The sequence below is a fragment of the Phodopus roborovskii genome, unplaced genomic scaffold (genome assembly GCF_943737965.1).
Source record: "Phodopus roborovskii unplaced genomic scaffold, PHOROB, whole genome shotgun sequence".
Lineage (NCBI taxonomy): Eukaryota > Metazoa > Chordata > Mammalia > Rodentia > Cricetidae > Phodopus > Phodopus roborovskii.
In genome coordinates, this window is record NW_026126578.1 from 8,262,467 (window position 1) to 8,285,716 (window position 23,250).

The window sequence follows — 23,250 nt, forward strand, 5'->3', positions numbered from 1 at the left end:
TGATGGTATGTGCCTGGCACACAGAGCGTGGAGCTGGACCTCCACTTCCTGCCCGCCCTGCATTAAGGCATATTCATTGTTGTTATGCAGTGCTGTCTCTACTTGATACTAATTTGGGAAATCAACAACTGTTGTGTTATAAAAACAAAAATAGCAGTCACACCCTGTAGGAATTTTAAATAATGGATGTCACACAGATAATCGATATTTTTACCCCTTTTGACAGGTTTATGACACCTCGGATGGCACCTTACTTCAGCCCCTCAAGGGACACAAAGATACTGTGTACTGTGTGGCGTATGCAAAAGATGGTAAGAGGCCTCTGTCATGGCCTTGTAGCTTCGTATCTTTCTCCTTGGCGACTCTGTAATTATCTTTAAAATACAACCTGCATGCTCAGAGGACAGGAAGTAGCTTAGACTTTAGCTATTCACCGAAACAGGTTTTTTTGCTTGCCTTTTGTGGTGCTGAGGACCAAACCCAGGGCCTTGTGCACACCAGGTAAGTGCTCTGCCACTGACATACAACTCTAGTCTAGTTAGCTATCCACATGCCTGGTGTCAGGTCTCAAGTGCTTGGCTCCTTTCAGAGAACAAAAGAGATGAAGGGCTTGTTGGGAGCTAGGGAGGGGGAGGGGTCAGGGCACAAGTAGCATGAGCATAGTCAATAGGGTAACTTAGTGCTAGGCTGGCAGGTGGACAGAACATGAGGATTGGGAGTGCTGGTGGATCAGAGGTCTGGTGCATTATCCCATATGACTGAGAAGGGCCCATTCAGAAAGGGCAGCTGAGCAAAGACTTGCAGGCCCGAGATGGAGAGATTTTGGTCTCAGGAACTTGGGCTTCTTGAAGATGGAAGAGCCATTGCAGAAGCCCTTGGGTGGAGTGCCCCTCTTGGGAGCTAGGGCAGAAAGAATGGAAGAGAAATGGAGAGGGAATAGAAAAGAACAGGTGTGGGGTGGGGTGGTCGGATGGTGTCAATGTCATCAGAGCCCTTGCTGAAGAAGTGAAGGCAGCACCATTATTGGGGTCTCAGTGGAGCAGGGGTCTGATCTGATTTCTAGTTTATATTTGCCTTAGAAACAGTTCACCAAAGATGAGGGGGCACAGGAAGCTGAGTGACAAGCATCTTCCAAGACAGGGTGACAGTGGCAGACTTCGGTGGGGGCCAAAGAAGTGGTGAGAAGTGATCAGGTTCTGGATAGCTTTGAGGATGGAGCAGATGGGATTTTCTGTCAGGTTGGGTCCAAGTGTGAATGCCACAGCCCTTGACCAAATGATGACGGAATGATGGAATTACCCTCTCAGTTTGGGGAGTGCTGCCGAGGGGCAGTTGCAGTGGAAGATCCAGAGTTCGGGTGTGCACATTTGTACTGCGGGTACTTGATGGAGAAAAGGGGAGAAAGTTGCTGGGATGCAAGCATCACATGGTGCGGATATGAGACCTAGGATACAGACAGGACTTGGCTTCCAAAAGAGACGTGGCCGTGGGATGTGATAGTGGCTATCTTAGGGACATTCTCTCTGGTTCCTCCATGGTTTTAGTGTAACAGGAAGCCACTGGAACTGAAGAGTGAGGACTGGAAGGAGGTGTTAGAGAGTTGAAGGGAAAGGAAAAAGTAAAATTGCAGCTTTGGCAAGTGAGAGAATGAATGGACTTGGGAGGCGCGTGAGACCTCTGGGGCCGGAAGGATGCACTTGAAGCTGGTAGTCATGAATTGCAGGTGACATCACTTCGTGTGGTGTGGTTTGCCTTCTCCAGCCACTCTGAGCTGCAGAGTAGCAGGAGGAGAAGGAGTGGTTTAGTCGGAGTGCAGTGTTACAGGCAAGGTGAAGTGAGAACAGAGTGGAGAGGATGAACGGTCATGCAATGACTTGAAACGAGTGGGGATGGGGTAGGGTAGAAGGGCAGTGGGGAGGAGGTAGGCCTAGGCTTGAGGGGTAATTTTCCTGGGGCACCTGGAAGGGTGGGACAGAGAGGAGGTAGTTAGCGAATTGGTGTGAAATTGAGATTGTGAGTTAAAAGTAAATCCATGTGGACTAGGGATGTAGCTCAAGACCCTGAGTTTCTTCCATAGCACTGCAAAAATTACAGTAAAATGAAGAGAAATAGATGGTAGATAGGTAGGTAGAGTACTGTGCCATGGAACTTCCAACCTCAGCCCAAGCAAAAGCTATGTGACTTTTGTTAATTTGTTAATTTGTTGAGCAGGTGGCTCAACAGATTAAGGAGTTTGCACCAAACCCAATTTGAGTTTGATCCCTGGAGTCTACTTGGTGGAAGGTGAGAGCCTACTCCTGCAGTTGTTTTCTGACCTCTACATGTGTACTGTGGCATGAATAAGCCCACACACGTACACACTCACACAGAAAGCAAATAGATCTAAATTAGAATTTTATGTCTTATTATTGTATGTACGCACATGTGGGCATGTTTTGCATGGCACACTTGTGGAAGTCAGAGGGTAAGTTCAGAGAGACTGTTCTCTCCGTCCACTTCTCCTTGGGTTCTGGGGACTGCGCTCAGGTTGCCAAACTTGTGTAACAAGTGCCTTTATCTGCTGAGCCAACTTCTGGCTCCAGCCCTGACTTTGAGCTGGTTATTGTCTCTGTCACTCCCTGGGTCACATGTAGGGCTGGAGATGATGCTCTGATCACAGTTGGAGTCGCTACATCAAAGGCTAGAGAGCTCAGATGAGCCTAAGATCCAGGTTTGGAATTCTTTGGATGGCAGACTTCTTTGAGAATTAGATGAAAGCTACAGGCTGTATGCTCTGTAGGTAAACACACACACTTCACGTATATGAGTGTATTCAGCTCTAGCCTGCCTTCGCCTAGTTGCTTCACTTTGGGAGAACTTTGACTTGCTAGGTCCTGGGGCAGGTTAGTGAGAGGCTGCACACACTTCTGGCTTTGTGGTTAGGTGTCTGTGCTGTGGCAATCTGAGTTCAAGTTGAGAGTGATGCTCTAAGGAGACCAGTGAAGGCAGCAAAGGTTCAGGGTTGCTGGGTGTCCTGGGTGTGTGAGAGACAGCCTGTTGCCTGTAGCTCTGTGAGCAATAGTTATCTGTCAGCACTCTGCACAACTCTGTCACACATTGTTCTATGTGTTCTATGTTCTTTTAGCCCTCTGAAGCATGCAACAAAGGCATTTTTACTTCCCTTGACAGAGGGACAAACAGGCCTGGAGCAGTTATAGAGCCTGACTGATGTCCTCTGCCAATGGTACCTGGGTTTTCCTGGTGTCTGATGCTTTCTGTGACACATAATGATTAGGAAGTCTTGGTTCCTCCAAATTTGTCTACGCCCTTAGATTTGAAAGTAGGAACATAGAAATTACGGTTTTACTCGTTCAGTCTGCTTGTTCCTTCTGATCCTAAGTAATTAATGAGTCACCATGATTAAAGGTGTGTAAGACAGAGTTCCTTTTTCAAGAAGAACTTTCAAGAAGACAATAAATCAGTGTGAAGAAAGAATAACAGTGGCTATGTTTTTAGCTCAAAAGGTTCTATTCTGGGCATTGTTCTGAACTCCCCCCCCCCCCCGAGAGTGTTTCTCTGTGTAGCCCTGGCTGTCCTGGAACTCACTCTAGACCAGGCTGATCTTGAGATCCACCTGCCTCTGTCTCCCAAGTGTTGGGTTGTTTAAAAGTGTGCACCACCACTGCCCAGCTGTTCCTAACATTCTGTATGTGTGTGCACATGTGTGTACATGCTTGCCCTTTCTTCCCATCAACTATGAGGTAAATTCTATTACTGTCCGTTTTCACATGAGGAATTGAAAGCCTGGAGGTATCCTGTAGCTAGTTCCGGTCACATAGCTGCTTGGTGACATCACTAGGGATTCTTGACGCAGAATTCTGGGCCCGAAGCCCACACTTGTCATTCGCTGATGCTCACCAGGTCAGGGAGGTGGAAGGAACACCTGATAGCAGGGTATCTCTCTGATCAGCACTTCCTGCCTCCCCTGCCGTCTCCCATATGCAACTGTGGAAGGCACTTGCAGACGCCTCTGAACTGACTCACACAGAGCCTCTGAGGGAGGACTTCTGCTCCCTTTCTGTTTCAGATGGGGACGCTGAGGCTCTGGGAGCAGTGGCCCCTGAAGGTCACCTTCCACTTGCCTTAAGACTAAAGTCTGAAAATCTGCAACAGGTTGGACTGGTGAGATGGCTCAGCAGGTAAAGGCACTTGTCTTTGCCACTGAGCCTGAAAGCCTGAGTTTGATCAGTGAGGGGCACATGAGAACAGAGTTGTCCCAGTGTGCACCATGGTGTCTATCTACCTCCCTCATACACACAAATAAGCAATAAAAATGTAATAACAATCTGCAGGTGGGTGTGCAAACCCTGCCCCTGCTTGCCTTGCAATCCCTTTACTACAGCAAGTGAAGACTGCTGGGGTTTGCTGTCAGGTACCCAGTCTCCCACATGCTAGTAAGTTGGTATCCGTGGAGTAACTAGGAATTACTTGGTATATGTTGCCTCTTTCTAGCCTTTTTTTTTTTTTTGAGACAGGATTTCTCTATGGCTTTGTTTGTGCACGAGGCTGGCCTCGAACTCACAGAGTTCTCCTTCCTCTGCCTTCTGAATGCTGGGACTAAAGGCACCACCACCACCCGGCTTTCTAGCCTGTTCTTACTTAAAGCCCAAGCAATGAGGGAATGCAGGTCTCATCTGTCACTCTTCTATTCATGTCTTCCCCTGGCTTCTCGCTGCTGTGGCCCTGAAGGCCCTAGAGATCCCTCAGTTACTGGCTTCATTCCTTGCCTCCTGCTCTAAGCTGGGTACCTCTTGGCCTCTCAGCCATGCCAGCTTTTTGCTGCCTCAAGGCCTTTGTGAATGTTTTATCCATGTGCTCAGCTTGCTCCTTCTTTGTACTTGGGTCAGCTCTGCTTTGGCTCTCCATTGAAGGATCTCATCTACATTCAGTCCTCCCTAAGGGGTTGTGACCCACAGGTTGATAACTGCTGCTCTAGGAACTACTGACCCAAGAGCACAGTTTCAGTCAGGCAGGATGGGTAGGTTTTTGAGATCTGTTGCACGTGTGATAAACATAAATAACAATAAAGTAAATTTTAAATCTGCTAAAAGAACACATTTCAACGTTCTCATCGTTAAAAATGTCAGTATCTAAGGTGACAAATATGCTAATTGGCTTGATATAATTATTTGACTAAATATATCAAAAGACTATACTCTACTCCATAAATATATACAACTTTGGGGTTGAGGGGATGGCGCAGTGGGTTAGGTGCCTGCTGCACAAGCATGATGACCTGAGTTTGCATCTCCAGCAGCCACATAAAAACTTGGGCACAGTGCTGTATGCCTGCTCTCCCAGCATTGGGAAGGCGGGGACAGAGGAGCTCACTGAACAGCTAGTTGGGCAAAGTCTGTGAGCTGCAGTTTAGTGAGGTAAGTGGAGAGTGATAGGGAAGGATACCTGATAAGTGGAGGTAAAAATAGCTTTTACCCCACACTCATGTGAACACATACATACCCACATACACCACACAAACACATGAAGAGATAAACATGTAAATCTCTAAAATTAAAAAAAAAAAAAAAAAAAAACCACAGTGAGGAAGCTGGAGAGATGCCTGAGCAGTCAAGAGCACAGGCTGCTCTTCCAGAGGACCCAGGTTCAATTCCCAGCAACCACATAGCGGCTCCCAACCGCCTGTAACTCCAGTTTCAGGGAATCTGATGCCATCTTCTGCCTTATGCAGGCACCTGGTATGTGCACAGTACACAGACATACATGTAGGTAAACACCCATACACATAAAATAAAAATAAGTAAAATCTTTTAAAAAAGGAAAAGTTTAATGTTAGTTTTCCCAGTTACTCTCTTTGTGTGTAGGACTCTTCTCCTTCCATATTGTGTTTGTGTTGGCTAAACTTAATGTCTGCTTCTTGGACTAGACACCATGGGGATGAAGCTTTGATGTTTAAATCACTCCCAGCCATTACTGCAGAACATGGTACATAGATGTAGCTGAGCCTCAGTGAGTCTGGGTATACCTGGTGCCAGGAAAAGTCCAGCTGCTTCTGTGGACGATGAGACACAGCAGAAGGGCTGGGGTTACAGCTTCTTTGTGGGGTGGATGCTCAGTATGTGTAGGCCCTAGGTCCTATCCGCACACCACATCCAAAAACAGTAGAGAATAAAGGGACACTTACTACCCTTTAAAGGCATTTTTTAGGTAGGGTCTCTTGTAGTCCAGGCTGGCCTCAAACTCACTATGTAGCCAAGGACGACTCTGAAGCTTTGATCTTCTTGCCCCCACAAGTGATGGGTGATATCAGTACACTAATTACCACTCCCAGTTTCTGTAGTGATGGGGGATTTGAACCTGGGACCTCATGCATACTAGACAGCTACTCTATCAACTGAACTATGTGCCTAGCTAGTTAGGTGCCTTGAAGAATTAGTTTCCTTGGACATACTGTCTGGAAAATTGCTGGTTTGAAATACATGCGGTGATTTTCTTTTTTAAAACCTTTTAGGCAAGCGCTTTGCATCTGGATCTGCTGACAAGAGCATCATTATCTGGACCTCAAAACTGGAAGGCATTCTGAAGTACACGTGAGTGACTCCGTGGGGGACACTGTCACAGTTTAGCCCTTACTTCTTGGCTTGCTTGAGGCAGGATCTCCCTCTGTGAGGAAAGCCTTAACCTTACACCCTCCCTACCCCAGCCTCAGGCTGCTGGATTTACAGATGTGCCCACCAGCCACACCTGACTCTTGCTCTGACTGCTGATCACTGTGGTCACAGCCATGTAGAAACAGTGTACAGAGAACTCTCTTCCCCAAGATAAGCTTGAATTCAGCATGAGGTTGGGGGGGGGGGGCAGTGAATGATCACTAACTAGCTTAGCCAGCACTGAGCTGTGTTTCATGTGATGTGTTTCAGCTAATCGGACAGCAACAGATCCCTGCCACTCCCCTCTCACCCAGCCTGTCCTCTTCAGTGTCTCTGCCCCCAGGAATGGCTTTGCATTTACCCAGTGTCAAAAGTTAGAAGAGCCAGTGTGCTCTAAGCTTCTTACTGCTTAGGGGCTGTGCCCAAATCTCTCCCTTTCCTAGCCAGCACCCCCCCCCCCCACACACACACATCCTACGGGGTCTCAGGTGCAGCTATCCATGCTACCAGCCCTCTCCTTCCTCTCCAGACTCAGGAGGGCCTGTCCTAAGCATTTCTTACAGTTGGGGTCTTACATACTCTGATCATTGTTTGATGTCACCCATTGATTGGTCTGTGGGCTCTGGAAGGTAGACGCTATCCCTGCTTTTGCATGCTTGTATTTCTGGCACCTAGCCTGGTCCACAATAAGTACTTGTCAGACAGCTTTTGTTATTTTAAGTTGTAGAGAAGTATCCCAAACATAAACTGTGTCATTGCTACCAGGTGTTATGTACATTAACACTGTTGTGCAATCAAACTTTGGCAAGTAAAGTCTTCAGAACCCTTTATCTTGCTGAGCTTAAACTCAGTGCTTAACACCTTCTGCTCTGCCCCATCTCAGCCCTGGCAGCTGTCTGTCTCCTCGCTCACTCTAGGAGTCTAGCTCCTCTAGGTGCCTCATATAAGTGGGATCATGAAGTATTGGTGTTTTGTGATTGGCTTATCTCATATAGTGGCCTCATGGCCCAAGCCTTCTTCTTTAAGGCTGAGTAAGACTCCATTGTGTGCCTATATCCCATTTGGATATAACTCAACAGCTGGTGGACACTTGGGTTGCTCCCACCTGGTACCGACTGTGAACGATGCTGCTGTGACACAACAGGCAGTGTTTTAGCTGGACAGTGAGTCAGGTCATGCATACAGTGTCACCAGAAAGTGGAGGACTGGAACAGGAACTGAGATGCCATGGGGTGCACCTGGCCTGCACTGTCTCCGTCAAACTCTACCCTGTACTTCTGGGTCACCAGAAACGGTCAATTAGAGCCGAGAATAAAGCATGTTGTCTGTACCTGGCTCTAAGCTGGTTCTCTGTGTCTTTCTCAGCTGCCCACTGGAGGCATAGGAGAGCCCTGGAGGAGGAGGAGCTTCGGTTGTGGGATGCAGGGTGGGATGAACTGGTGGTGAGAGCAGCCCTGTAAAGGAGCCCTTGAGCTGGCTTTTGGTCCCTCAGAGAGGGGCTGTCCATGTGTCACCAGAGGCTTCAGTCCTATGTTTTTTCTTTTTAAATTTAGTTTTTTGTTTGTTTGTTTGTTTTTGTTTTTAGTTTTTTAGGACAGGGTTTCTATGTGTAGCTTTGGAGTCTGTCCTGGAACTAGCTCTATAGACCAGGCTGGTCTCGAACTGGTAGAGATCCACCTGCCTCTGCCTCCTGAGTGCTGGGATTAAAGGTGTTCGCCACCAAAGCCTGGCTAAATTTATTTATTTTTAATTTATTTTATGTATATGGGTATTTTACCTACAGAGGCTAGAAGAGGGCATCAGATCCTTTGGAAATGGAGTTACAGACAGCTGTGAGCTGCCATGTGGGTGCTGGGAATCAAATCCTGGTCCTCTGGAAGAGCAATAAGTGCTCTGAGCTATCTCTCCAGCCCTTCTAAGCTTGCTTTCAGTCTCCAGTTGTATCCACAGACACCTTTGTGGTTTGCTATGGGATAATCTTCAGTTCTTCACCTTCCAGGCACAATGACTCTATACAGTGTGTCTCCTACAATCCTGTTACCCACCAGCTGGCATCCTGTTCCTCCAGTGACTTTGGTAAGTTTCAATGCCCAGCACCCCTAGTGGAGAATGCTGAGACAGAGAACCTGCTGGTCTGTCCTGAGAGAGAGAGAGGCCTCTTCTCCATCTCCAGCCGCTGATGGGAGGTTCATAGTTATCCTTTAAATTTGCAGAAAGAGAGGCATTGAGAGATGATGACCCTGAGGATGATATGACATCTGGGACAAATGAGCAGCAGGGACCTAGGGAGAAAATGGGGTGATGGGCAGGAGGGCACAGAAGACACTGACTTGCCTGAGCAGGGATTGTGTCTCTGTCCCCACCTTGGTATTCACCCAGAGCCACATATGTGGAATTGACCCTCTCAGCTGTGCTGCTGACACTCAGCATGTCCTTATTCTTGTCTCTGTGGCAGTGTTTCTGCTTCCTGAGGACAGCAGACCTTTGTCCTTTGTCCCCCCCTCAGGTGCCATACAGGGCTGGCATGTGCTGGGACAGAAGGTGGCAGTGATGTGTCAGGCTTCTGGATCATGACATATTGATGCCAGGGGACCCACAGGACAGCCACAGGGTTAGGAATCGGGAGACCTAAGCCTTCTCAGTACCTCAATGTCCTTATCCAAAACTATGTTCGCTGCCTTGTCTGGCCCACTCATACAGCTCTAGCTTTCAAAGAGAATTTAGAGCAACTGTTTATCACTAGTGGAAGCACCACCATTTGCTTAAAAACATTTAGCTTATCTTCTTGTGGGCCACTGATCTCTGCTTGTTTTGGGGGGGAGTTAAAATATCCTTGCTCTCAAGCTTGTGGTACAAGGAAGACAAGATTTGTAAAAATGTCTTAGTAAAAATAGTTGGGCCGGGGAGATGGCTCGGTGCTTTCAGCATGAGGACCAGCGTTCAGATCCCAGGTACCCATGTACAAGCCAGCTGTGGTGGCTTCTGTCTGTATCCCAGTGCTGGGGGCAAGGCAGCCAGATCCAGGGCCTTGCTGGACAGACAGTCTAGCCGAAATGGAGAGCACTAGAGGTTGAGTGAGGGACCTTGTCTGAACAGAAAGTGATAGAGGAAGACATCTCAAGGTCAGCTTCTGCTTCCCAGGACAAGCATCCCTGTACACAAACATCACTACACATATACATGCAGCAGTACCCACAGAATGTTTAGTGTGTGTGTGTGTGTGTGTGTATGTGGGGGGGGGCCTCTGTGCTGATGGTTTACAATGAATTCTTTAGAAAGAGAATTCCTATGGTTTGAGAGCCATTTAAAAAACGTTCTGCGTTCTGTGCCAACCTCTGAGGTCAATTGTTTCACTTATTCCCACTCTCCTGCTGAAGGAGAGAACACAGGGGGTTGCTGGCAGTCACTTAGCTAACACTGGAGGAGTAGGGTTGAGGCCAGGCTGGGCAACTATGTGCAGGGCTTGAGGGAGGCTAGAAAAGAGGAGTTTCTGCAGCTGAAGACTTTGTGCATTTAAGCACAGATAACATGAACATGAAAGAAGGGATGGGAAGATTCAGTCATCTGACATGCATTCCCAAAACCTTGCTCTGCTCCAAGGACTCTAGGGACTCTGGCAGCAGGGAATGAAGGCAAGACAAGACACAGATATAAAACTGGGCTCAGGTGGACCACAGCGTCCTGGAGGCCCAGTGGGTTTACAGAGTTGAACAGAGAGGCAGGGTTATTGCTTGCATCTGAGTCAAGGAGGCAGGGTTATCGCAGATAAATACGGAGGCAGGGTTATATACAGCTGGATCAAGGAGACAGGTTTAGCTCATCTCAGTCAGAGAAGTTTTTGTAGGGAGCAGTCTTCAGACCAAAGGTATCTTGGGAGAAAGCTATGTTGAACCTTTTTAAAATATATTGTCAACATCTACACGTGGACCAGGAAGAGAAGGCTTTGCCATTCCTCTGAGTCTGAGGCTATAGAGTCCTTGGCGTGGCTGTGCCTATGTCAGCGGCACACATTTACTCAGGACTTGGCTCACAGAACTTCCTCTGCTCGATACACTTGCACCTGTCTGTGGAAACCTATGTTTCCACAGCACCATGTTTCATGTGGCCATACTTCACCGCTCAGTCAGAGGAGAGTTTGCCTCTGTTGTCTGTTGTCTGGGGATTGGGGGGAACAAGCCTAAACTGGCCAGTGTGCATGCACCGTGCACAGCTCAGACAGTCATGTGTGGTGCCAGAGGCCAAAAAGCAGATTCTCCAAAAAGCTTATCATTACTTAGTTTATTTTACCATGACATTTTCAAACAAAATTCCTTTTGTTGCTCCCCCCCCCACCCATGTTCTTCCCAATCCCTCCCTGGTGGGGATAGATGAGGCAGAAGTCTTCTCTTCACTCTCATGTCATGACCATCCCATCCCCCAAACCTCTTGTTCCCTCTCATAGTTTCCCACTAATTACATTGTCTGTACCCATTGTCACACTCCATTTACAAATATTAAAAGTTAGGCATGAGAACACATGATGTTTGTCTTTCTAGGACTGGGTCAGCTCACTTAATGGGACACTTCCCAGCTGCATTCCTGCACATTCCATTTCCTTGTTATTTCATCTGTCTGTCTGTCTGTCTGTCTGTCTGTCTGTCTGTCTGTCTGTCTGTCTACATGTTGGTTTTTAGAGGCAAGCTTTCTCTGTGTAGCCCTGGCTGTCCTGGACCAGGCTGGCTTTGAATTCACAGAGATCTGCTTGCCTCTGCCTCCTGTTTACTGAGCTCAAAGGTGTGTGCCACCACCACCCTGCTTAACTCATTATTTTAATGCTGAATTGTTCTCTGATTGTCATGCCCTAGCTCTGAGCAGCCAAACTGTCCTTTTCTTTGAAATTTAAATCCTAGAGAAGTTGGCTAGAACTTCATCATCTACCTTTAAAAAAAAAAAAAAAGTAATTCCCAGTACATTGCAAAGACAGCACAGAGCAACCTCATGCATCCTTCACCCAGTTTCCTAGTAGATGCACCTTGGGTAGCTGTTGGGCAGTGCAGGAGCCAGGGAAGGAGGTCACAGTGTGTGTGTGGTTCTGTCATTTCATCATATGTGTGGCAGTGTACTGCCACTGCCATACAGGATGCCCATTCCCACACCGGTACCTGCCACCCCCATCCCCTGCTGCCTGGAATCTGAAATCCCAGCAGCTGTACATCTGTTCTCCAGTTGTGTGATTGACATTTAGCATGTTGTATACATGGACTGAGATTGTCCTGAACTTCTGGAAGTTGGCTTTTCCCCCTTAACTCAGCATAAGACTCCAGAGATTCGAGGATTGTATGCATGAATAGTTGATTCATCTCTATTGCTGAATAGTCTTGCTGTCTTTTCTTTTGCCGGATTCTGAAGGGCTATGGTCTCCTGAGCAGAAGTCTGTCTCCAAGCACAAATCCAGCAGCAAAATCACCTGCTGCAGGTAAGCTAGGGGTACTCTGATGACAGGCTGTGGTCCTTTCTCTCCCCAATCAGCCACTGATTTCATACTGAGTTAGTATAGGCTTCTGTGTTTCCCTTTTCTCCTCTTGTCTCCTTGATGGGAATGACTTGTGCCTTTGGTCACCTTCACTTGGTGAGCTGGCATGGGCTTCTTCACCAGTGAAGTCAGGCAGGAACCTCTGACTTTGGTGCTAGACCCAGACCAGAATCTGGGCCTCGTGACTGACAGACCTGAGCTGGAGCCCTTGGGCCAACGGTGATAACACCACCATTGCTGGGAATGCACATAAGTACCACAGCAGCACACCAGGACTAGACACTCTAAAACTGAGCAGCTTCTGGGGGGACTGTCAAGCAGAAGGTGGGGGCTGGTCTGGATTGCAGAGGCAGGCTGTCATGGAGATGTGTGCAGAGAGCCAGGGGATAGATACCTTCTGAAATAGGCACCACTGCCTTAAGGTGTCACTGAGTCCAGATGTGAGTGGCAGTCCAAAGTGGGTGTCTAATTCTATGTCAGGAGTGAGCAGGGGTGATGAGACCGTAGCCTGGCTGCCACCGCCACCTTCCACTGAGCTTTCCTGCTTTACTGTCTCTGTCTTTTCCATGTCCCATGCTCTTCACTGATTGTGTGTGCAGCTGGACAAACGATGGTCAGTACCTGGCTCTGGGGATGTCCAATGGGGTCATCAGCATACGGAACAAAAATGGCGAAGAGAAAGTGAAGATTGAGCGGCCAGGGGGTTCCCTGTCCCCAATATGGTCCATCTGCTGGAATCCTTCAAGGTACCCACCGCTGTCTTTCTCCTGGCTGGCACTGTTAGAAGAAGGGCTTTCTCAGCCCTCTGAGCTCTCTTTCTCTTCTTGACATCTTTGTGGTTTTTAAAGTCCTCTCTCCCCACATGCCTGGTCTTTTGGAACCTGTTCTTTATAAATGAAGTTTTAAAAGCGCCTATATTGAGTTTTGGAATGAATCCCAGAGATTTAGCTAAGCAGATGAACTATCTAGGCCAGCAGAGAGAGAGAGAGAGAGAGAGAGAGAGAGTGAGAGAGAGACCGAGAGAGAGAGAGAGAGAGAGAGAGGGCAGGAGAGGCTTCTTCACCAACTAATAGTTGTGATCTCCCCGTGCTTCTTTTCTGGCTTCATCGCTCTTCCTCCATGTCCCAGAATATGCGCCCACCCACCTGTTACACTATTAACAGAACAGCGCTCTCTGGAGTGCTTTTTTTTTTTTTTTAATTTTTCTTGTCAAAAAAGTTAAAATTAAGCCTAAAAATACCCCTAAAGATCTGCAGACAGTTGGCATTTACCTGCCCAAACCTTACACACACTTAACTTTCATGCCCATGTGACTTTGAGGGTGGACTAAAAGCTTTCCTGTCTCTTTGTGTAATCCTATAATATTATTAAACTATCCCCACGGAGTTCTCTGAGGGTAAATTAAAGGACTCAATTGTTTACTGTCCCAGTGTTATTTTACAGGTGGGCGCCCGTTTGATTTAGGAGGCTGTTTAATTGCGTTGCATTTCTTACAACAGGTTATTATAATTCTTCCTGAATAGTTCTGTCCAGCGGAGGCCCTCCATGTGTATATAATGCCTTCAAAGGCCATTAGCCTACCCCAGAGTTCCTGCTGTTTGATTTTGTGGCCACAGATGACTTTGTGGCTTCAGGCTACCATTTTTAATTCATGAGTAGCAGGATGCCCAGTGTACCTGGTGGCTGTCCTCTTCCGGGCAGGGTCCAGGGGCTCCTTGGCAGGCTTTGAAATTATAGCTAGAGTGTAGTCCTAGGCAATGTGATTGTGAACATCCCCTTACTGTCTACAGCCGATGGGAGAATATCTGGATGAGCAGAGAGAACGAGGATGCTGAGGATGTCATTGTCAACAGATATTTTCAGGAAATCCCTTCCATTCTGAAGTCAACAGTGTACAGTAGTCAGGGTAGTGAGGCAGAGGAGGAAGAGCAAGAGGAAGAGGACGACAGTCCCAGGGACGGCAACTCGTGAGTGTGTCCCACAGAGTGAGGACCCTCCTTGGGAGGGCCCAGGCCCCCGCACAGACCTGCCAAAGCAGATGCTGCCCAGAAGCTCCTTGGCCAAGGGCAGCAGAGCAGGGGCCGGGGGATTGTTGGTGTGCCCCCACACTCACAAGGGAAGCTCCCCCTGAGAAGCATGTGTGGGTGGCAGATAGTGTAATCCTCTGAGCAGGGAGGAGACGGGGTCGTGCAGAGCATTTCTAAAAAGGCTCCGCCCGGCACCTCTGTATGTCCCCCCCCCCCCCCCCCCCGACTTCCGTGTGAGACTGACTGTCATGGCCATGCCTGCTTCTTAAGCTCCGAATGAGCCCTTTCCAGCAGCAGCAGTAGACATTGTCTGAAGCCTGGTTTACAGTGCCCGTATGGGACCACCATTCACCTGATACTTTTTGTTACTGGCTGTGTTTTCTTGGCCTATTCCCACACTATTTAACCTTGCATTGGCTAGGATGTGTGCAAAGGGGAGGCAAGCCCTTAGCTTTCACCTCCTCCCACACCTGCTGTCCTGGCTGCTGAGCAGTCTCCTCTCAGTTGAGATGGCCTGTAAGGGAAATCCTTGCAGGTAGAGTGGGAAAAGCTGAGCCAGCCAGGATGTTGTGATTGGGCAATCATGTCCCAGCTTGGGACCCTCTTCACTGCAGCCCTGACACCTAAGATTCATTAGAGGAATCTAGGTTTGTGAGGTGGGACGTGGGGACAGAGAAAGTAGGAAGGGTGGCTTTCAGGTTCCCATCTCATTTTCAGCCCCTTTCTATTATTCAACATGGGTGTTTGGGTAGAGCCCCACTGCCCTCATTGTGGGTGGCTGGGTTGGAAAGTCCTAGTCTAGTGTCTAGCAGCTGAGCCAAACCCAGCACCACACGTGCCCTCTCCCCTGGGGCTTCACTGGTAGCTAGAGTTTGGACTTCAACATCAGTCATCACAGCTCATCTGCAAAGCCTTCTGCCAGCATCTTCTGTACTTCACCCCCCTTTTCTAAATTCTGAATTAGTGTCTATGGCATTTTTCTCCCTGCTACCCCTGGCTGGGTTTTATGGCGCATGTTTATATAGCTAGTGGTGCTGCCAGGTGACTATCAGACCCTGGGCTTGGGGAAGCTGGGGTTAATAAAGACAGCCACCTGGGGAGGCTTATGGTTTCATCATTGATGCTGAGAAGCCAGTCTGTCTACATTCTGAGTGGTTGGCTTCCCGACTGAGTCTTGGAGGCCTTTCTCCTGGGTTCTGGTCCTGAAGTCCCGTCCCAAGGCACAGATCTACAGGCCTCTGTTCCGTTGCCAGTTGTTGGTCTTCAAAGAGTTGCTCATCTTCATTCAGACACCATTTCACCTTTTTGAGAACCTAACTGCATGAGAACTTGGGTGTGGATGTCATCCTCCCTCTGCAAGAAGACTGAGCAGTTTCCCGTCTGCTAGAACAGTGTAGCCTCCTCACTATAAGCTATATATCCTGGCTACTCCCTACATTTTACACATGAGAAGAAGGTACACTTGGATATGCGGCCATGCTCATCCTTTAAGTTGCTCCCCAGGAACTCTGATATGAGGGGTTTACCTTAGCTGCTGTAGCCATGTCCTAGTCCAGGCCATTCATGACTAGGAGCAGTACCAGATCCCAGGCAGGCCAACCCTGTCTCTGCTTTAGTCTTGAGACTGATTGATGCTTGGCCTGATTGTAACACTGGCCCCAGTGTGGCTGTGTATGTAGCATTTGGCTCCCTGACAGCCTGGCCAGGACTTTTCTTTTTCCTGTTGTTTGTTAATCCCCTAGCCACACTCATCAGCAGGCTGTGCCCCCTTATAACCTCTTTTGTCTTCTGTTGATTAGAGAGGAACATAATGACATCCTGGCTGTAGCTGACTGGGGACAGAAACTTTCCTTCTACCAGCTGAGTGGAAAACAGGTATGCAGCACAATGCAAACCCATTACCCATGTCAGCTGTAGCACACTCTGATAGTGTGCATACTTGGTCATTGTTAGCATCTACATGGTGACCATTTGCTGTGGCTCCAGGTCCTGGGCCCAGTACTTGCCCTTTCTTCTTCAACTCTTCAACCCAGTGAGGAGAGACTTTAATTACTACATACTTTTAGAAACGGGAGACCAAGACCAGAGCAGTAGATACCACACAGTTGGGAAATGGTGGAGCCTGGGATTGAGACCCAGATCAGAGCAATTTACTAGTTCCTTGAGGATTTCCAATATGCATTTAAGAGGATATGCCCAGTGACATGTTTCCTTCAGCTAGGTCCCCCTTTTCAACTAGGTGCCCCCTCTAAACTTTACCCCTGTCTCCAGAAAGCCATTGGCTGGGGAACAAGCCTTTGACACAGAGTTTCTGAGAGTTGTTTAAGGTCCAAACCATGATACAGTGGTAATGCCAACTTGTTTGGGACAGTGAAGTTACTTTCTTGGTTTTGTAGTATCTTTTCAACTCTGGGGTGATTTGGGATTAAATATAGGACAATGATTGATACAGCAAAGTCAAACTTTTTGTCAGGCTTGGTAACCGTTTTGTAATTTTGGTCTTTTAGGCATCTGTAGTGCTTGATGAGGCCCTGGCTTAGTAGCCACAGCTGGTATTCCCTGGTCCAGACATTGTTATGCGTTTATAGGACTAGCTCTTTGAGTCCTCACACTCTTCTGGAGGAACTGCTACCATCATTATTCTACATGTAAGAAAATTGAAGCCTTGAGCTTCTGCTGGCCTCAAGAGCATAGTTTAGTCTGTGACCACACCCAGTTTGGGACCTGGCTGGCTGGATGCTAGAAATCTGTGTTTGTTTATCTGCCAGATTAGTCTAGTGATGACTATTTTAAAAGTATAATTGAATTAAAAACTGATTTTCATACAACTGTTTTTCAATGGAAAGACAATAATTTTTTTTGTTAAGTGCCTAAGCAATATTAGACTTAAAAGAGACTCATTGTATTTTGCTTAAAAACCAAACCAAACTAAAACAAACAAACAAACAGTATGTATGTATGTATTCTTTTAAAAAACATGATGAAGGGAGGGTAAAGAAATTAAAAGACAATAATGCTCTGGCCATCGTCTCTCTTCATACTTTTTCTTCATTCTTTCTATTCCTTCAGATTCCAGTCACTTCTTGAGTCTCCATAATTTTTCCATGTCTGTTAAGCTTGTCCAGTGAGTTGTTTTAGTCACTATATTCTTCAATTCCACATAGTTCTGGGGACCCAGTTCAAGCCCTCTGCAAGAGCAGTACATTCTCTCAACCACTGAGCCATCATCTCTCCAGCCCCTTCCTTGGTATTTTGAACCATGCTACCACAGGTGTTTTAAAATTTTCATCTACCCATTATAATGTCTGGGTCATCCCGGGTTTGGCTTTGTTGATTGTCTTTTCTCAAGTATGATTCACATTTTTCTACTTTAAACATTTTTTTATTTTTATGTTTTGCCTTCTTGTATGTGTACCACATGTGTGCAGTGCCCACAACGACCAGCAGAGGGCATCAGACACCTGGAACAGGAGTTAACAGATTCCAGTGAGCCACTGTATGGGTGCTGGGAACCAAATCCAGGTCCTCTGCAAGAGCAGCCAGTGCTCTTAACCTCTGAGCCATCCTTCTAGCCCCACTGTTAACTACTTTTTGAACATTTGAATTATATTCTGGGCATTGTAAATCATAGAAACTCATTTCTCTCCTGTTCCTCTGCAAGTGTGTGCATGTGTGAGGGGTGGGGGTGGGGGGGATTGCTGGCCTTGCTGTGCTCTGTTCTGTATTTTCAGTGGGCAGCAGCTGAGATCTCACTACAGTTCTTTGGCTTCACCTGCGAGTCATGTGTGTGGGTAGCTGAAGGGTTCCAGAGAGTGAGCAGAGCTTGTGTGCAGAAGGGGCTCCCTTCTGACCTTCCTTTCTGCAGCATCCCACCTCAATGTCCAGCTCTGATGCTGTGCCCACCCAGACGGGAGCTTACAGGGCAGTGTTTGGAGAAGCTTGCCTGAGGCTGTCTCTCTTGTCCAGTTTCTGCCTGCTTTGGCCACCCACCCCTGCTTTAGTTGGTCCTTGTAGTTAGTCCCGAGCTGATGGTTATTGTTTTCAAAAGGAAGTCCTAAGCCCCAGCCCGCAGCTGTCAGCCCTCAGTGTCATGACAGGTGCCGAAGTTTTCTTGTTAGACTTTGTAGCATTGGGAGGTAGGAGGGAAGCTTTCAGTTGTTAGGCATTTGGATTTCCTAAAAAGGAAAGAAAAAGTGAGCATACTAAATTTATAATTGTAGTTTAAATTAGTTGAAGGGAATTAACTAAGTTGAAATTGGAGCTGACTATTTCAGTGGTTTTATATGTTCAAAATTGCATTCATTAAACTGTCAGCATCAATTGATTGTTCACTTTTACTAGATTTATAAATAGGAAAACATTTGTAAATTGACCCTAAACCTTAAAGCAAGATCCAGGTTTTTAGAGTTGTTTTCCTTAAATTGAATAAAGAATAAAGGGCAGTCTTTTCAAGTGGAAAAAAAAAAAAAACAGAAAAGAAGTTGGGGTGAGCTGCTGGCCTTGTGTGAGGTGGGTGAACGAGGGAGGGAAAGATTCCGTGGCCTCCAGGTTGGCTGAGGAGGTTGGGTCCAGTCTGCAACAGTTAGGTCAGGCATTGGTGATTTTAGGCGCCAAGGATTTGCATGGGTTGAGGAGGGAGATGTGGGTGTTCCAGAGGTGGAGAGGCTTGTGTAGGTAATGGGATAGTGTAGGAGGGGAGGCTAGGCAGCCCCTGCCTTCCCAGCACTCCCCCTACCCCACTGATGTTGGTGGGGTAGCCCTTACTGGGGTTCAGGAATGTCTTTCACTTGGTGTATGGTCTCTTTCCTCAGATTGGAAAGGATCGGCCACTGAACTTTGACCCCTGCTGCATCAGCTACTTCACCAAAGGAGAGTACATTTTGGTGGGGGGTTCAGACAAGCAGGTATCTCTTTTCACCAAGGATGGAGTTCGACTGGGAACCGTTGGGGAGCAGAACTCCTGGGTGTGGACCTGTAGAGTGAAACCTGACTCTAATTATGTGGTGAGTAGAGGAAGTTCATCCTGCAGAGCCTTGCTAGTGGAGTCCCTGAGCATCAGGTCAGCCAGGCAGATTCTTGGCCGTCGCTTTTAATAATGGGGGTGGGCTACTTGTCCTTCCAGCCTGAGATTGACAGCTGTCTTCTAAACAGGTGGTAGGCTGCCAGGATGGCACTATTTCCTTCTACCAGCTTATCTTTAGCACAGTCCACGGACTCTATAAGGATCGGTATGCCTACAGGGATAGCATGACAGATGTCATTGTACAACACCTGATCACAGAGCAGAAAGGTAAGAGGCAGGCTTGCCTTTGCTTATGGACACTAGCATGGGGCTGGTGACAGGACACACAAAATAATAGGAAATGTCTATGTCTCCTCTGGTCCTTTTGTTTGTTTGTTTGTTTTATTTTTTTATTTTTTATTTTTTTTTTGGTTTTTGAGACAGAGTTTCTCTGTGTAACAGTTCTGGCTGTCCTGGAGCTCAACTCTGCAGACAAGGCTGGCCTTGAACTCACAGAGATCTGCCTGCCTTTGCCTCCTAAGTGTTGAGATTAAATACATGCACCATCACCACCCAGCATCTCCGCTGGTCTTGCTTTAACTTTTTGACAGCAGAAGGAGGATGCAAATCTTTTTGATAATCTAGCAAAAGCAATAAAACCTGTCAAAACAAAACAAAACAAACAAACAAACAAAAAAAAGCACCAACTCACTACATTTTACAAATAATTCCAAGGTGTTAATGGACAAACGGACTCCTTGACACACAGAGGCTGACAAGTCAGTTCTGTGATGACTGACCTGCATGGGCTTTTGTGAGCCTTTACCCTTTCTGGTCAGAGCCACTTCTGCATGCTTTTCCCTCGGTTTCTGTTGGTCTCTTGGTAGGTCCTTCTACTAGACAAGCAGGACAGAGGATCAGGGATTGTCTTAGTCAGGGTTTCTGTTGCTGTGAAGAGATACCTACCATGACCACAACAAGTCTTATAAAGAAGGGGCTAGCTTACAGGTTCAGAGGATTAGTTCATTGTCATCATGGTGGGAAGCATGGTGGTGTGTAAGCAGGCATGGTGCTGGAGAAGGAGCTGTTCTATACTTCCTCCAACAAGGCCACATCTACTCCAACAAGGCTACACATCCAATAATGCCATGCCCCATGAGTCTCTGGGGGCCACTTTCATTCAGAGCACCACAGGGTTCCAGCCTCACATAGTCTAAACTCTGACAGTTCCCCTTGTGTTCATCTAAGTAGCTCTGCTCTGCTGGTTAATATTTCCACTTAGCTGTGTTCATATCCAGATGTGCTGACCACATATGCCATCTGGATATGGCTAACTAGAGATGGCCAGATGTCTTTGTGTAGAGGTCCCACTGAGGAGACTATCTTGCAGATTCAGCCTGACTTCTTTTGTCCTTGCTTGGGTAGATCTGTGTTCTGAAAATCCTATCTAGGAAGGTAGCCACTGGGACAGCTCAGCAGTGTCCTCCTTGGGTTGTTTACCCCACTTGGTCTGTAGAGGCAGAGCCTACCTCATAGATGTCCCTGTAGCCAGCTGTGACTTTGTCTTTATGCTGGGCTCGGGATCACTGGGGTCTTCTTTGCTGTGCAGAGGAAGGAGCTCAGAAAGAGAGGACAAGTGGTGGCGGCATGGACTGCTTGACGTCCCTCAGTGTGGCTTCAGGCTGCACAGTTGTAGCACATGCAGCTCTGGACCCCACCTAGCACAGCTCCCTGCACATGGCAGGCTCTCTGGGAAGAATTTTTAAGATTTATTTACTTTGACTTTATGTGTGTGTCGGAGTGCCTGCATATGTCTGTGCAGTGCCAGAGGAGGCCAGAAGAGGACACCAGATCCCCAGGAACTGGAGTTACAGGTGGTTGTGAGCCTCTATGTGGAACTGGGAACCAAACCCTAGTCTTCTGGGAGAGCAGCAGTGCTCCAGCCCTGGGAAGGACTTTTTGTCTCACTTTAATTGTCAGGAACGTTAAATAAATAAATGCTGGCTTTTAATTTCTCTGCCTTTCACCTTACTTAACAACCTTTTGCTAGAGCTTTTCCTCCCCCATCCCCCTTTGACAGTTCGGATTAAATGCAGAGAGCTTGTCAAGAAAATTGCCATCTACAAAAATCGATTAGCTATTCAACTGCCGGAGAAGATCCTCATCTATGAGCTGTACTCAGACGACTCAGCAGACATGCATTACCGGGTGAAGGAGAAAATTGTCAAGAAGTTCGAGTGCAACCTGCTGGTGGTGTGTGCCGACCACATCATCCTGTGTCAGGTGGGCAGCTGGTCCCTCCTCCCTCAGGGCAGGTGTCCACCTCAGAGTTTTAAAGCTGATGGCTGGCCATTGGCTTCTACTCTGTTGGCATCTAGACGAATCAGTTTTTAGAGAGTTGAGGGCCAGAGTCACAATGATTTTGTACTGTGGAATTGTACTGTGGAATACTGTGGGATTAGATGTATTGTAAGGTGTTCTACACAATGAAGGTTGGTTGGTTTGTTTGTTTGTTTTTGAGATTGTGTTTTACTAAGTTGCTCCAGCTGATCTCAAATTCATGATCTCCATGTCCACCTTCCGAGTGCTGAGTTGAAAATGTGTCATACCTGTCTGGGTTTTTTTTTTTTTTTTTAGACAGTGTTTCTCTGTGTAGCTTTGGAGCCTTTCCTGGAACTTACTCTGTAGACCAGGCTGGCCTCCAGTTCACAGAGATCCACCTGTCTCTGCCTCCCGAGTGCTGGGATCAAAGGTGTGTGCCACTACCGCCCCCCCACCTCTTTTTACTTTTAATTTTGAGACTGGGTTTTGCTAAGTCTACCATGCTGGCCTTGAACTTGTAGTGTTCCTTCCCAGCCTCAGGAGTACTTGGAATTACAGATTTGTGTCATGCTCCCCACCAAAGTCTCTAAGAGTTTTTTTGTTTTTTTTTTCAAAGAAATTTTTTTTTTTTTTTCTTAGCATAGATTTCTAAAAGTCTCTAGGTCAGTGCCAAGAGGAGTTTTGGCACTTATGTCAAGAAAAAGCCTACTGTGGGTTGAACTAATCTTGCCCAGGCCTGTTGGGAACTGTAAAAAGAAAGAAATCCTTTAGGAGTTATTGTAAAACTAGTATCAAAACCTGTGTGAGAGTCTCGTGCCTCCTGCCTCCTGTAGAAAATAGTTGTGGCATCGCTGTTCTGCTACCTCTGACTCTGGAGGTTCGAGCTGAAGATGGCTCCCAGCCTGTGGTGGATTAGCAGTTGGAACATGGGGGAAGAGTGAAGGCTAGATGGCTGCTGATGGTGTAGGGTGCTTTCTCCGTCCTGGGAGCTGGAGGACCCGTTCTCTGAACCTCCATGCTGAGCCTGGGTTGCTTCCTAGGAGAAGCGGCTGCAGTGCCTGTCCTTCAGCGGAGTGAAGGAAAGGGAGTGGCAGATGGAGTCCCTCATCCGGTACATCAAGGTGATCGGTGGCCCCGCTGGAAGGGAAGGTCTGTTGGTGGGCCTGAAAAACGGCCAGGTGAGTCTTCCCCTGTGACCACTGGGCTTGTTACCCAGGCAGGCAGGCAGGCAGGCAGGCAGGCACAGGCTTCCTGTCTAGGATGATCTGAGATGGACTGTGGACAGCCTGTACCTTGCTTTCATAAAGATAGCTTCAGGCTGTGGCCCTCAGACTCCCAGAATGCTCACACCTGGCAGTTGGTGCCATGGCTCCCAGGCTGCACGTAGCAGGGATTAGAGGGTTTGAGGTCACCCCAAAGGTAGGATTTGTTGGAGCCACAGCTTTAGTGGATTGCCAGAGAGACAGACAGAGATTGTTCATGAGGTCAGAGCCCTATTAGGCAGTGCCTGGATTAACTGGCACCCCTGTCTGGGCCCTAGATAGTGCTGGTCCTTAGGCTGTTACTTAGAAGCTAAAAGAAAAATGGGCTGTTTGGACAAGTGGATTAGGAAATCTAGGCTATGTGAAAGTTAAACAGATTTGTGTGTGTGTGTGTGAGTATGTGTATAAGTGTGTATGTGTGGTGTTCATCTGCATTCTTTGCTCAAAATAAGAAAAGTTCTATGTGGGCTACATAGAA

General features: G+C 47.4%; 1 protein-coding gene across 4 annotated transcripts in view; it reads left to right on the forward strand.

Moving 5' to 3' along the window:
• The window catches only part of Ift122 (intraflagellar transport 122), a 68,669-nt gene that overhangs the window by 11,265 nt on the left and 34,154 nt on the right, over window positions 1–23,250 (forward strand). For 2 of the 4 annotated variants that reach the window (XM_051203869.1, XM_051203870.1), the window contains exons 3-13: window positions 227–311; window positions 6,509–6,587; window positions 8,647–8,723; window positions 12,036–12,102; window positions 12,759–12,905; window positions 13,950–14,126; window positions 15,986–16,061; window positions 18,998–19,189; window positions 19,338–19,476; window positions 21,269–21,471; window positions 22,551–22,688. In XM_051203869.1, the coding sequence (XP_051059826.1) occupies window positions 227–311; window positions 6,509–6,587; window positions 8,647–8,723; window positions 12,036–12,102; window positions 12,759–12,905; window positions 13,950–14,126; window positions 15,986–16,061; window positions 18,998–19,189; window positions 19,338–19,476; window positions 21,269–21,471; window positions 22,551–22,688 (1,380 nt within the window). The remainder of the gene's footprint in view (window positions 1–226; window positions 312–6,508; window positions 6,588–8,646; window positions 8,724–12,035; window positions 12,103–12,758; window positions 12,906–13,949; window positions 14,127–15,985; window positions 16,062–18,997; window positions 19,190–19,337; window positions 19,477–21,268; window positions 21,472–22,550; window positions 22,689–23,250) is intronic. The other 2 variants (XM_051203871.1, XM_051203872.1) reach the window with 1 other exon arrangement.